The sequence below is a fragment of the Arvicola amphibius genome, chromosome 1, assembly GCF_903992535.2.
Source record: "Arvicola amphibius chromosome 1, mArvAmp1.2, whole genome shotgun sequence".
NCBI lineage: Eukaryota > Metazoa > Chordata > Mammalia > Rodentia > Cricetidae > Arvicola > Arvicola amphibius.
Genome location: NC_052047.1, coordinates 4,449,369 through 4,462,699, shown reverse-complemented (window position 1 = coordinate 4,462,699; position 13,331 = coordinate 4,449,369). Strand labels below are relative to the sequence as shown.

The 13,331-nt window shown below is 43.1% G+C and overlaps 1 protein-coding gene across 1 annotated transcript in view; it reads right to left on the bottom strand.

The window, feature by feature from the left end:
- Positions 1-9,090, bottom strand: part of Hsd17b11 (hydroxysteroid 17-beta dehydrogenase 11) — a 34,698-nt gene extending 25,608 nt beyond the window's left edge. The window contains 2 exon segments of the mRNA XM_038325438.2: positions 5,714-5,821; positions 8,714-9,090. Coding sequence (XP_038181366.1) covers positions 5,714-5,821; positions 8,714-8,923 — 318 coding nt within the window. The 5' untranslated portion in view covers positions 8,924-9,090.
- Positions 9,091-13,331: the final 4,241 nt, after the last annotated feature.

Genomic DNA, 13,331 nt, shown 5'->3' with positions numbered 1-13,331 from the left:
CATTGGCCCAGCTAACTAAAAGAAAGAAAGAGAATACCCAAATTAAGAAATCAGAGATATACATGGAAATTTTACAACAGATACCAAAGAACATAGTAATATTATAAGGAGATATTTTTAGAAACCTGTATACCATTAAGCTATTTTTGAAAACCTGAAAAAAGGTATGAATTTCTAGATTCAGCCAAATTCAACCAAGAAGTCAATAACCTAAACAGATCTATAACAAATGAGGAGATTGAAACAATAATAAAAAGCCTTTCAGCTAAAAATCAAAGTACAAACGCAAAACAAAACAAAACAAAAAAACACCAGGACCAGACGGATTCACAGCAGAATTCTACCAGACTTTCAAAGAAGATCAACAGCCAACACTTCTTAAACTATTCAAAGAATAAAAACGTTAAGGAACACACCCAAGCTCTTTCTATGAAATCAATATCACCTGAATACCCAAACCAGGAAAATACACAGAAAAAAAAAAAAAGAAGAAAAAGGAAAGAAAACTACAGGCCAACATCCCTGATAAACTAGACTCAAAAAATGCTTAATAAAACACATAGAATAGATCAAAAAATAGAATATAATGGAATACATCAAAAAGAATACCTACCATTATCTACCATCAAACAGAATACATCAAAAAGATTATCTACAATGACTAAGTTGACTATATCCCTGCAACATGAATACTCAATAAATATAGTATACCACATAAATTGACATCAACAAAAACCATATGATCATCTCAATATATGTAGAAACAAGCCTTTGACAAGAGACAACATGCCATCATGATGAAAGCCCTGGAGAATGTAGGGTGAAAGGGATCATACTTCAGCATAGTAAAAGCTATCCAGGAGAAACCCAAGTCAATGTCATAAAAAGTGGGGAAAAGCTTAAAGCAATCCTAGTGAAGTCAGGAATAAGAGAGGGATGTCTCCTATTCTTATTCCTTCTCAATATTGTGCTTGAAGTGCTAGCTGGAGCAATAAGGCAAGAGAAGGAAATTAAATGGATACAAATAGGGAAAGAAGCCAAACTATCCCTATCTGTAGATGACATGATTCTATGCATTACAGATCCCAAAAATTCTTCCATAAAACTTCTAGATATGAAAAATTTAGCAATGTGCCAGGACACTGAATCAACTTGAACAAATCAATAGCCTTTCTATACCCTAACAACAAACAAAAAGAAGAGCTCATGGACACATTCCCATTCATAATGCCTGCAAAGAAAATAAAATATCTATGATTAAACTTAACCAAGGAAGTGCAAAGAAAATAAAATATCTTTGATTAAACTTAACCAAGGAAGTGAAGAATCTCTCCAGTGAAAACTTTACACCACTGACGAAAGAGATAGAAAAGACACTAGATCATGGAAAGACATCACATGATCGTGGATTGGTAGAATTAATAATAAAAAAATGACCTTTCAGGCTGGAGAGATGGCTCAGAGGTTAAGAGCACTGGCTGCTCTTCCAAAGGACCCAAGTTTAACTCCCAGTACCCACATGGCAGCTCATAACTGCCTGTAACTCCAGTTTCAGGGGATCTGACACCTTCATACAGACATATATACAGGCAAAACCCCAATGTACACTAGATGAGTAAATAAAAAAAGAAAGAAAGTGACCCTTCTAGCAAAAGCTATTTATAGATTCAATACAATCCCAATCAAAATCCCCACCCCAATCTTCATAGGGATAAACAACCTATCCTAAAATTCATATGGAACCACAAAAGGCCCCCGATAGCCAAAATCATCCAGAACAAAAAGAACAATTCTGGAAGGATTACCAGTCCAAATCTCAGGATCTATTACAGGGCTATAGTAATAAAAACAATTCATCACTGGCACAGAAGCAGACGTCAGACTAATCAAATAAAATCTAAGGCCCAAGCATGAGCACACACACTTTCAGCCACATAATAGTCGGCAAAGATGCCAAAAACAAAAGCTGGGTAAAAGAAATCATCTTCAGCAGATGGTGCTGGGAAAACTAGATTCCACATGTGGAAGAATGAAATTAGACCTGTATCTATCACCCTGCACAAAAACTAACTCCACATGGACCAAAGACCTAAATCTGGAACACTGAAACTGCCAACAAACAAACAAACATGATTTTCTGAATAGAACTCCATTTGCCCAAGAACAAGCTGCACTTCATAAAACTAAAAAGCTTTTGCATAGCTAAAGAAACAATCAACTAAGTAAGACGAAGTCCACAGATTGAGAGAGAACCTTTGCCGGTTACACATCTGACAGAGGATTAATATGCAAATTATATAAAGAACTAAAAAAAATCAAAAACAAAACAAAGAATCAAGAAGAAAAATTGCCTTAGCCACAGTTCTATTGTTGTGAAGAGACACCATGACCAAGGCAACTCTTATGAAAGAAAGCATTTAATTGGGGTCTTTCTTACAATTTCATAGGTTTGGTCCATTATCATCATGGTGGGAGCATGGCAGTATGTTGGTGCTGGGCCAGTAGCTGAGAAATACATCTTAATCCACAGGCGGGGAGGGGGGGATTCACAAAAAGTAAAAAATAAATCTGTCAAATGACCCAGGGTTCTGTAATATTTTGATCGCATTCTGACAACAAAGTTTGCTTTGAGTTAGAGGACAGAGCTAGCCACTAACTGACCAAAATTAACCATAGAGGTCTTGGAGGACTGAGGACAGATAGGAGACAGGAAGTACTAAAGTGGGGCTGGACAGGATCTTAGTCCTTTTAGACTGAGGTACGGAAGAGAAAAAAGGTGGCTGGTGGCTTCTTTGCTTCTCCGATTGTTCAAGTTTGATTTTTTTATTGATAAGGAATAATTAGATAAATGCTTCAACCCAGCTATACCACTTCTTGGCACATGCCCAAAGGACTTGACATCCTCCTCCACAGGTGCTTGTTCAGCCATGTTTATTGGTGTTCTATTCACGGTAGCTAGGAAATAGAACTAACTGGCCACTGTATAATGAAAGTGTCATAAATATACACCCTGAACTACTATTCCGCTGTGAAAAAAATGAAATCAAGAGATTTGCAGGCAAATGGATGGAACTAGAAAAGATCATATTGAGTGAGGTAACCCAGACCCAGAAAGAAAAATGTTGGTTGTTTTTTCTCATTTGGCTCCCAGCTCCAAATCTGCAGATTGAGTACATATCCTGTAGTAACTGCAGAAACCAGAAAAGTAAAATGGGCAATTGCCAGGGTAGGGGTGTTGGGAATCAATCAAGAAGGGAGGAACAGGGTATAATTGATCTGATCAGAGAAATGGGAAGGGGAGGCTCAAATTAGGAAAGGTAGATAAATACCTAGGAAAGAGGGTAAAGTAACAGTAAAGATGTCAGAAAACATCACAAGGAATCACATTATGAACTATTCACTTCAAACAAAAAAGTCAGAATCTGTGGCTCACACCTTTAATTCCAGCACTCAGGAGGCAGAGGCAGGTGGATTCTTGTGAGTTCAAGGCCAGCCTGGTCTACAAAGTAGCAATAGTGACCCTAACTAAGATGGTAACCAACACCTCTCTAATTGAACTAAACGCCTGCTCAGCAAGAGGGAAGTCATGCCTTGTACTGGAAATAGTCAATGACCCAGGGGTAATGAAACCACGGATCTTAGAGGAGAAGCTACAACCACCACTTTACTAAACCAGCACAATTCCTTTACTACCTTCAAAATATTTGTCCTTACAGCCACAGTTAAGTGTTGTTCTCATCCCTCATCAAGGAAACTTCTGCTACAGAAACCTATAACTGGTCAAAATGCAGAATGGGAGAGCCTAGTCATAAGAGACACATCTACAAAACCATCCTACAGCTAAGACTCAGGGAACCCCAGCCGGGCGGTGGTGGCGCACGCCTTTAATCCCAGCACTCGGGAGGCAGAGGCAGGCGGATCTCTGTGAGTTCGAGGCCAGCCTGGTCTACAAGAACTAGTTCCAGGACAGGCTCTAAAAAAGCTGCAGAGAAACCCTGTCTCGAAAAACAAAAAAACAAAAAAAAAACAAAAAAAAAAAAAAAAAAAGACTCAGGGAACCCTGTGGGAGAGGGGGCAGAAAGATTGCAAGAGGATCTGTGAGTTGCTGTGGGGTTGTGTCTCCTCAGAAGCTACACACATAGAATCTCACCAACGTGACTGCCCAAACATGAGCTGAACAAGGGCACTAGCCATACACATGCCAAGGTGGGTGGGGAAAAGACCACAAGACCTCAGCCCTGCAGAAAGGACACTATAGACAGCTTAGGAATGCTGAGAATGAGAGACGTGGTCTTCCTCAGGGAAGAGCATACCAACTGGTTATCCAATAGCAAATGAGCAGCCCTGAAAACATACATACGAGAAACACCATTCTGGCTGAATAGGTTATTTTTAGGAAGGTATATGTATACACATACATGCATATACATACATACATACATACATACATACAAACATACATACATACAACAATTAGTGAAAAAGAAGGCCATGAATTTGGAAGAGACCAAGGTGGGGTATATGAAAGGGTTTGGAGGGAAGAACGAGAAAGAAGAAATGAGGTAATTATAATGTCAAAATTTTTAAATAAAAATCCAAACAAACTATTTGAAAATAGAAGGAAAAATTTAAACATATCTAAATCTAAACAAAGAGGCCCTCATCCTGTTTGAGTCAGGATCTTTGTGTCTGCCAATCAGAAATAGCTTAAGGAGAGGTCTAGAAATGCAGATTTTAAAGAATTTGTCTTTTATTCTCATGACCTGCCTTCACTGCTACAAATGAGAACACATTTCACACAAAAGAACATTTCAGTTGTAGAGAGGAGTGCAGCAATGCCTTGTAGGGATAGATAAACCTGTGATTCAAACCCAACACAGAGTAAGTTTCACACCCATGTCTTTGGCTGGACTTCGGAAGATGCTGTCAGTGTTGGCAAGTGTCAGTCAAGGACATTCAACGACATTAGACCGTGGGGGAGATAAGGGTGTACTCAGTGTTAGATTCCTGGAGTCTGCTCTACACCATTTGAAAAAAAACCCAATGGAAGCAAGGCTAACAATGCTTATGTATGCATGCTTATCTCTACACACACACACACACACACACACACACACACCTACACACACCTTGATTTTTCTTTTCTGGAGACTGATGCCAAGGCCATATACTCGCTAGGTAAGTACTTTGCCACACAGTAGCCCCCCAGCTCCCTCAAATATATATATGCACACACACACACACAGACACACACACACATATTTCTCTCTGTGTGTACAGTGTGTGTGATGTGTGTATATATGTAAGTACGTGTGCCTATGTACACACGAGAGGCCAGAGGAGGACATTATCATTTTCTGCTTTAATTCCTGACCCCTGAGCCAGGCTGGCAGCCAGGAAGCCTTAGGTATGTGTGGCTGTGTGCTAGGCTTGTGCAGCATGCGTGCCTAAGTCATCTCTCTTATCTCCTGAGCCATCTTTCCTTCACCAAGTGTACGTATTTCCAGTAAGTTCCCTAGAAGGCTGTAGAGCACACGGATGTCACACGTTACAGTTACAGGTCTGTCACTAGCAGACATACAGTCCTGGGAAATTCAAACCACAGGGTTTTTCAACTACTTTGTGTAAGGAGTCAATGTGACCATCTCCATCGCACTTCCAAGTCCCCCGCCCCCACCCAGTGACGTATTTCCAACTCCAGGTAGAATTTTACCTTTTTTGCTGCACTGTAGATCTCGTCCCGCTTGCTGCAGTCCACCACAAAGGGATGGGCCTGGGCGCCCAGTTTCCTGCACTTTAAGGCTGTTTCCTCAATGCCGCTCTAAAAAAAGCCCCAAAGAGAGTGAGAGAACTGCGTAAATAATGGGAATGCATCGCACAAAAGCTCAGGATCAGGTAGGCAGATGGAATGCTAAAATACAAGGTGGTTATTTGAATAACTAACCTATCATGCGCACTAGTCTTCAATGGTTTGCACAAACGGCTGTTACCACACTTGGTGATTGAAACGTCCACACTCACCTGAGTGTTCACAGCCAGCGGGGTCCCAACTGCTGGCCTCCTTCATGGCCTCCTTCCAGGCCCCTTCTCCAGTCTCTGTGACCCAAAGATCAGAGGCTCCCTGAGGAAAGTTACCTCCTAACTCTCCACTGCCTCCAAGGGTCAAAACCAAAGTACGCACAATATCTCCCAAGACACCACCAACAGGGGCTTCAGGCCTTAGGTCTCCAAAAATGTAATGAGTCACAGTTCTCTTTTTGATTTTTTTAGTAGCATTTTACAAAAATAAAATTTAAACTAGCAGAATTATTTTTGGTTAGTGAAACAATTTGTTTTTCCAATGCATCCAATTAGAGTTTTCCCCTAAATATTTGTACTAAAATATTTCATAGTGAAATGTCAAAACAGGACAGCATTCTGACAAGTTCAGTAAAAGTATCAGATCAACTAAATCATAGGGATACAGACAGTAAAAAAAAAAAAAATCAAAACATCATTTCTGAATCAATTGCACCTCACACTTTGGCCAACTTAACACAGACAAGCTCCTCTGTGTGTGTGCGTGTATGTGTGCACATGCATTGCACACATGTGTATGCATCCAAGTGTATGGTATATGTATGTGTACATATTCACGTGTACACACTTGTGTGAGCACTCATCACTCATTTCTTTTAATCATTTTCTGTCTTAGTTTTTGGAAACAGGGTTTCTTGTTGAGCCTGGAGTTCAAATCTGCTAGAGATCTTCCAGGCTCCCCACAGTGACAGTCCTTATAGGCCTGGCCTTTGCACTTGGATTTTTAAGTGGGCACTGGGGTCTCAAACTTGGGTCCTCATGCACTTATCAGCCATGCTGTCTGCCCAGGGTTCGTCTATCTTGGTGCTTGCACTTGTCTGTGTATCTGTTTCCACAGGATTCCATGTTTTAGTTGTATACGTCATAGACGTGTGTATTGTTACAATTAACCTAAGCGTGTTGGAAAGCACGGAGAGGCTGAATTAAACATCACGTGCAGCCCACGGGTCAGAGCGAATAACAGAGCAGATAAAACAGACAGTGAAGCATGGGCACAACCGTTGTTCACATTGCTCAACAACCATCAGCAGTCTGAAGTTTCTCCAACTCTGTGCATGACTCACAGAGAGACGTTATTGGCCCCACCCAGGTTACCCACCAAACTATTACCATCGAAACAGCACCAATGAAATAGTCTAGATTCCTCTTTGCACACTAGATGTTTGGAATCAAGTGGGTTTATCCACCCTGCACTTTCCGAGTCAGACCAGGAATAGTTTAAAGGCGGAACAGCTATGATGGATGTGCATCTTCTCCCTATATTGCCAGCTCAGACTTTGATCCAGACCTTAGACTTTTCTTCCCTTCACTGTTCCAGGCTTCACATTTGCTGAGCCCTGTCAAGGCAACCGTCTCCGTGTGCTTGTGTGTCTTGGTGCTGGGGACAGAAGCAGGGCCTTGTGCATGCTAGGAAAGTGCCGTATCATCAGGCTACAACCTCTGTCTCTTGTCTCCATCTACTGAGGCCTTGCTTCCATGGCCACCTAGATGGGCCTGGCAATCTGTTCTTCCCACCCCACAGTCCCAAGCAGCGTTCTCCTCACTGCTGTACCCGCTGTTCTACATCAGACTGCTGCCCAGCAGACAGTGTGTGTCCGTAGACATTCACTGAACAATCACACTTCTGAGGAAATGTTGTGCTCACCAGAGCCAGAGACTGGAAGTCATCAGCCCAAGTTACTCTTTGTTCAAGCATAAAATTTCGCATGAGTTTGCTTGCTGTCAGCTAGACACTCAGCCGAATTATCTCATGCACTGGCTTATTATCTCCCTAGCCTTCTGATGTTGATTTTATAGATTTGCACAGAAACTAAAGGTTTAGGAAGCCAAGTTTCTCAGCTAAGAAGCAAAGAGCCCTTTATGTGTCCAATCATATGACCATGTGGGCCTTGGCCAGCTGACCTATGCTGGCCCGGTTCGTCTATCTTATCTTGTGTAAATACCTAGTATGTGTTTAATCCGCCAGACTGAGGCACTCCATCTCCTGTTTGCCACCTGGTCTTAACATCTAGGCAGTAGACAGCCATGGAGAATTAGCTACCCGCTGTCCCAATCACTCTTGTGTTAGTTATTATCTGACCTCATGAACCTTGGCTTCTTGTTTTCAGAACTGGATGTACACACACAGTGTAATGAATGGCACATTAGGCCGACAGGCGCTGACCCTGTGTTCATCTACCAAAAGCCAAATTACAGCTTTCCTGCAGTGTCCCTAAGTTCCCTCGCACACCAGTTATTTTTTCCTACAAGGCGACTTAAATCAGTAACTATGGCAGTGCTAATGGTGATTTCTGTAGGGTGTCATTTTTAAATTCATCTCAGTAATTGCAGAAGAGACGTAACAGCTACTCAGTTCTGACTCTTTCAGAATCCAGTCTAAAACTGCTGCATTTTCTAAAAGCTTAGGAGGGTCAGCAGGGGGAGATTACAGGCGATTCCAAGATTATTATCGCCCATCATCATCGGTGCTCTTAAAATTATCAACTCATGCCTCTCCCCAAATCTGAAAAATATCAATAGTAACTAAAAGCTCTACCTTCTTTACAGAGAGCCTTAAAGGGTGGTTGTTTGCAAAGTGTGGACCCGTCCCCAGAGCGAAGGTCCACAAACCAAGGCAGGGAGGAAGCACTGTTACCTTATTGATATCCCAGAGAACTAATTTGGTTTTAAGTTTGGCAAATTCGTAGGCAGTCAGTCTTCCAATTCCATGACCAGCTCCAGTGATCAGGACAATCTCGCCGGCGACTGATTTTTTCTTCTTAGGAATAAAAAGCTTGACGAAAGATTCTATACAGAAGACGATGAGCAAGGGGAGTATCAGGATAAAGTCGAGCACGTAGTGCATCCTTTCGGTTGCCCAGCGTTCTCGTCGCTTGCCCTAAACTGCTTCTGGAGATTGTCTAGGCACGCACAGAGTAAAACCAGAGCCTTGCAGTGTTCTTCTATCAAACAGAAACAAACAACTCTGAAACCGTTCCTTCCTTCCGCGGGGCCGGGCTTCAGGAGGGTTTTTGCCATTGGCTCGGACTGCGGTCAGAGCAAATGCTCGCTGGTTGGGATATCTGGGAGGGACGAAGTCCAGACGCAAGCCCTAGGGCGGTGCGACCCTGACAGATTTCACCTACTTCCTCCTGGGAGGGGTAGGTACCGAACGCTTTCCTCAATTGTAAAAGTCCTCTCCTGACTGCAGTAGACCTTGGAGAGGTAGTTACCCTGTGCAGTAAAGGATGCGGGGCAGAGCCAGCCATTTGCAGGCTACTGCGGACAAACTGAATCTGCATAAGGGTTACAAAAAAAAAAAAAAAAAAAAAAAAAAAAATGGAACCATTTCTCAAAGGACCAGGAAGCAAGGAAAAGGACTTTTGGGGGAAGGGAAAAGGAGTGGGGGATGGGTGGGAGGAGGGCTGTGGGGGAGGGGCGAATAAGAACAAATAATGAGATGTATGTGTATAAAAATGTCACAAAAATCCCTTTCTTTGCACGCTAACCAAAAATTAATAGCAAAACAAACAAAAAGCCCTCCAAACAAAGCACAAAGGGAGCAGCCAGTTGCCCTGCTCCTGATTTAGAAAGACCCTACATCGCATTTTAAGCTGAATTGAGCACAATTTCTGGAGGCTGTACCCTCTCAAGGCGGCATCAAGCTTTCGGGAAGGCCTGGAGTAAACTCATTTCCTCAGGGAAGAGCAGTGTCACCGAGCAACCAGCTCCCACTTGGACTCAGGGAATATGGAAACAAAAAAAGTAGATATTCAAGGATGGCGATCTTTTCTTTAAATTTATTGTTACTTTTTGTATGTGTGCGGGCGGTTTGCCTACAGGCACGCACACCACTTTTGTGGAGGCCAGATGAGGGTGCTGGGTCCCCTAGAACTGGAGTGGGAGCTGTGAGCCTGCATGTAGGCACTGGGAATTGAACCCTAGTCCTCTGGGAGAAAGCCAACGCTCTTAATCATGGAGTCATACCCATCTCTCCAGCACCCCCCCCCCCCATACACACTTTTCCAGACAGGGCAGGGCATCTCTATGTAGCTCTGGTTGGCTTAGAACTCTTTCTTCCTCACGTTGTTTTGGGTCAATGTTTCCTCAGCAGCAGAAGCAAGCTAACAGCCTGTCTTGTCGAGCGGCTGACTCCCTTAATGAAGGTTCCCCACAGTGAGCTCTTGACTTACGATTCTTAAAGGACAGCAGCTGACTTTTCTTCTGTGGCAGCTGAGGATGTGGCTTGCTTGCTTTTCATCTCACTCTCTCCTATCATCCCAAGAAAATTATCTCTCCCTTTGTTACTTCTGTTAGGTTTTATTTGCAACTGTAGGGAACAAACTTCTTTTTCTTTCTTGTTCCAGCCACAGCTGTTGTGGAGAAACAGGCTACAGCCATTGGGGAGAAAGGAAAGGCCGGGTTCTTCCCCTGGAGTCCATGTCTCTCTCTTTTTTTTTTTTTTTTGGTTTTTCGAGACAGAGTATCTCTGTGGCTTTGGAGCCTGTCCTGGAACTAGCTCTTGTAGCCCAGGCTGGCCTCGAACTCACAGAGATCCGCCTGCCTCTGCCTCCCGAGTGCTGGGATTAAAGGTGCGCGCCACCACCGCCCAGCCCCATGTCTCATGCCCGGTCTCTGTCTTCTGGCTTTAGTTTCCCATGGTCAGGACTGGATGTCCAATGCCTGTCCCTGTCTTCTGGCTTTAGTTTCCCATGGTCAGGACTGGATGTCTAATGCCTGTCCCTTTCTTCTGGCTTTAGTTTCCCATGGTCAGGACTGGATGTCTAATGCCTGTCCCTTTCTTCTGGCTTTAGTTTCCCATGGTCAGGACTGGATGTTCAATGCCTGTCCCTTTCTTCTGGCTTTAGTTTCCCATGGTCAGGCCTGGATGTCTAATGCCTGTCCCTGTCTTCTGGCTTTAGTTTCCCATGGTCAGCACTGATCTACTGACTTTCTTTCTTGTAGCCATTACATCTGTTTCCTTATCTGTTGATTCTGAAAAGTGAAAGTCGACGAGTGATGTTTCCATCCTTGTAAATCAGAAGGGTTTCCTCACTGAGGGTCTACTGAGTGGGAGGACTGCCTGGGACAGAGCACAGCGGACAAAAAACAGCGCCACCTGGAAATGATGAGCCCACTAGGTCATCCCTGCGAGCTTCGCTTAGCTCTGAAGCAGTCTGATGTTGGAGCCAGTCTTCTGAGGGGAGGATGGAAGTTTGGTTTTCACAGGACATAGTGGCACTTGCATGGGATCCCAGCATCTGGAGGCGGAGGCAGGGGGATCCAAAGTTTCATGCCAGCCAGAGCTGTGCAAAAAAGATATGGTTAGTTGGGCATGGTGTTGCATGTCTTTAAGTCCAGCACTTGAGAGGCAGAGGCAGGGGGATTTCTGTGAGTTTAGGGCCAGTCTGTTCTACAGAGTGAGTTCTAGAGCAGCCAGGCCTATCCAGAGAGACCCTGTCTCAAAACAAGCAAACAACAAAAACAAAACACCCAAATAAGTAAATAAAAATAAAGGACACTGTTTTTGTTAATTTCTAGTTGGATGAATTTGAATTTACAAAAGCATTTGTGTCTCTTTACCCTTAAAATAGGGATATAAATAGCTACCTCCTAGGGTTGTCAGGAAGATTAAAGGGGGTTTGAAAAATGTTTAGAATAACGACTGATATTTTAAATGCTTTGTAAATTTTGGGGAAAAAAAAGAATCCTGGCAGGGGGATGAGGAAAAATTAGAAATATTCTTATTTAGAATACTCTTCTGTCTGCTGTCTTCATCACAGGGACAGTCATTGACTATTGTGGTAAGAGGTCCGATTATCTTAGGACATGAAGAGACGGCTCCTCAGCCTCACTCCTAGCCATGTAGAGCTCACCTTTAGCCCCAAGTTTAGGAAACCCAGGATCAAACCAAGGGGCTTGTGCAAGCTTGGCAAGGGCTGCTACTGAGCCACGCCCAGAGCCCAGATGTCAATCTCAGGGTCTCTTAAAGAGTTGGATAAATGGTAAAAACCAGGGAAGATTGTCTCGACTTCCCGTTCCTCCTAAGCCAGGGCAGTTCCACTGACTGTTGACGGCTTCTGATGGAAAACAGGCAGGTGGAAGCCATTCAGCCCTTGCGGTTTCCACACTCACTGTGTGTTTTAGGTCAAAAGGCTTTCTTGTGGTTGCTTCAGCTTTGGAGAACTGCCCTGCCTAAAGCAAAGAGAAAAGTGACCTCCCGATCCAGGGCAAAGGACAGAGGGGAGAGCACAAGTGCAGGGGAGGGACTCCTTATCACACCCTAGGTCTAGGAATGGCTAGGAAGCTGCACTTAGGGAAACCCAAGACAGCAATGTCCACTGAGGGTTCTCAGGGTTGCATCACCGACCTCTGCTTTTCTTGGGACTTTTCCAGCTGTTAGCTGTGGATTTTAGGCACTCAGATGCAAATATTACCATTCCCTCTGGAATTGAATAAAAGACTCAAATTCCCCAAAATGTGATTTTTTTCCCCCCAGACATCTGTTTCCCATTAGGGTCTGGATTTCCAGACTCTTAATAGGTGGTGCTCAGCTCTGTATTACAAAGCTCACTGCACATCAAGATGCAAACACTTCTACGGGAAAGAGTATTCTAGAAAGTCACACATGATTTCATTGGCTTATTCAAATTCAGAATTTACTTACTGAAAAGTATAACTTTATGGAATTTTCTTGTTTAATTTTAATTTTTTACTGAAACCCCAAAATTAAAAATTTGGCCATTGAAAATGAAAGGAACCTCCCCGGAAACAAAAGAATCAAAGAAAATGCCTTTATTGTAGTGCCGATACCTGGGAGGACGCTTCCTCTTCCTTACTCTGAAAACAAGCAGATATGTTTAGTGTCTTTATCCTTCTTACACACCCCCAAAGAATTCAATAAGGGCTCATATATTCTTCATGTAAGGCAGCTGGAGAAGAACAAAGTAGAGAAGGGGGGGGGGGAGCTATTTAGAAGACCATGGTCTAAGAAGCTAGACACTCTTCTGGAGAAAAGGAAGCTAGAGTATTTGCATAGAAATTAAAGCCATTCAGAAGAGGGAGAGAGATGTGGAAAGTGGAGGCAGGCAGGAAGGGAAGGGGAGAGAGAAAGAGAGGGAGAGAGAATTGTGTTAGTTCAAGTGAGGAGAGGTTCTGTTTAAAATAGTCTTATTTTGTTCAAGATCCTTACACACTCCAATGTACTCAGTATCATTAAAATTGCTTGTTTCAGAGAGAACTCTCAACAGAGGAATAGCTGAAAGACACTTAAG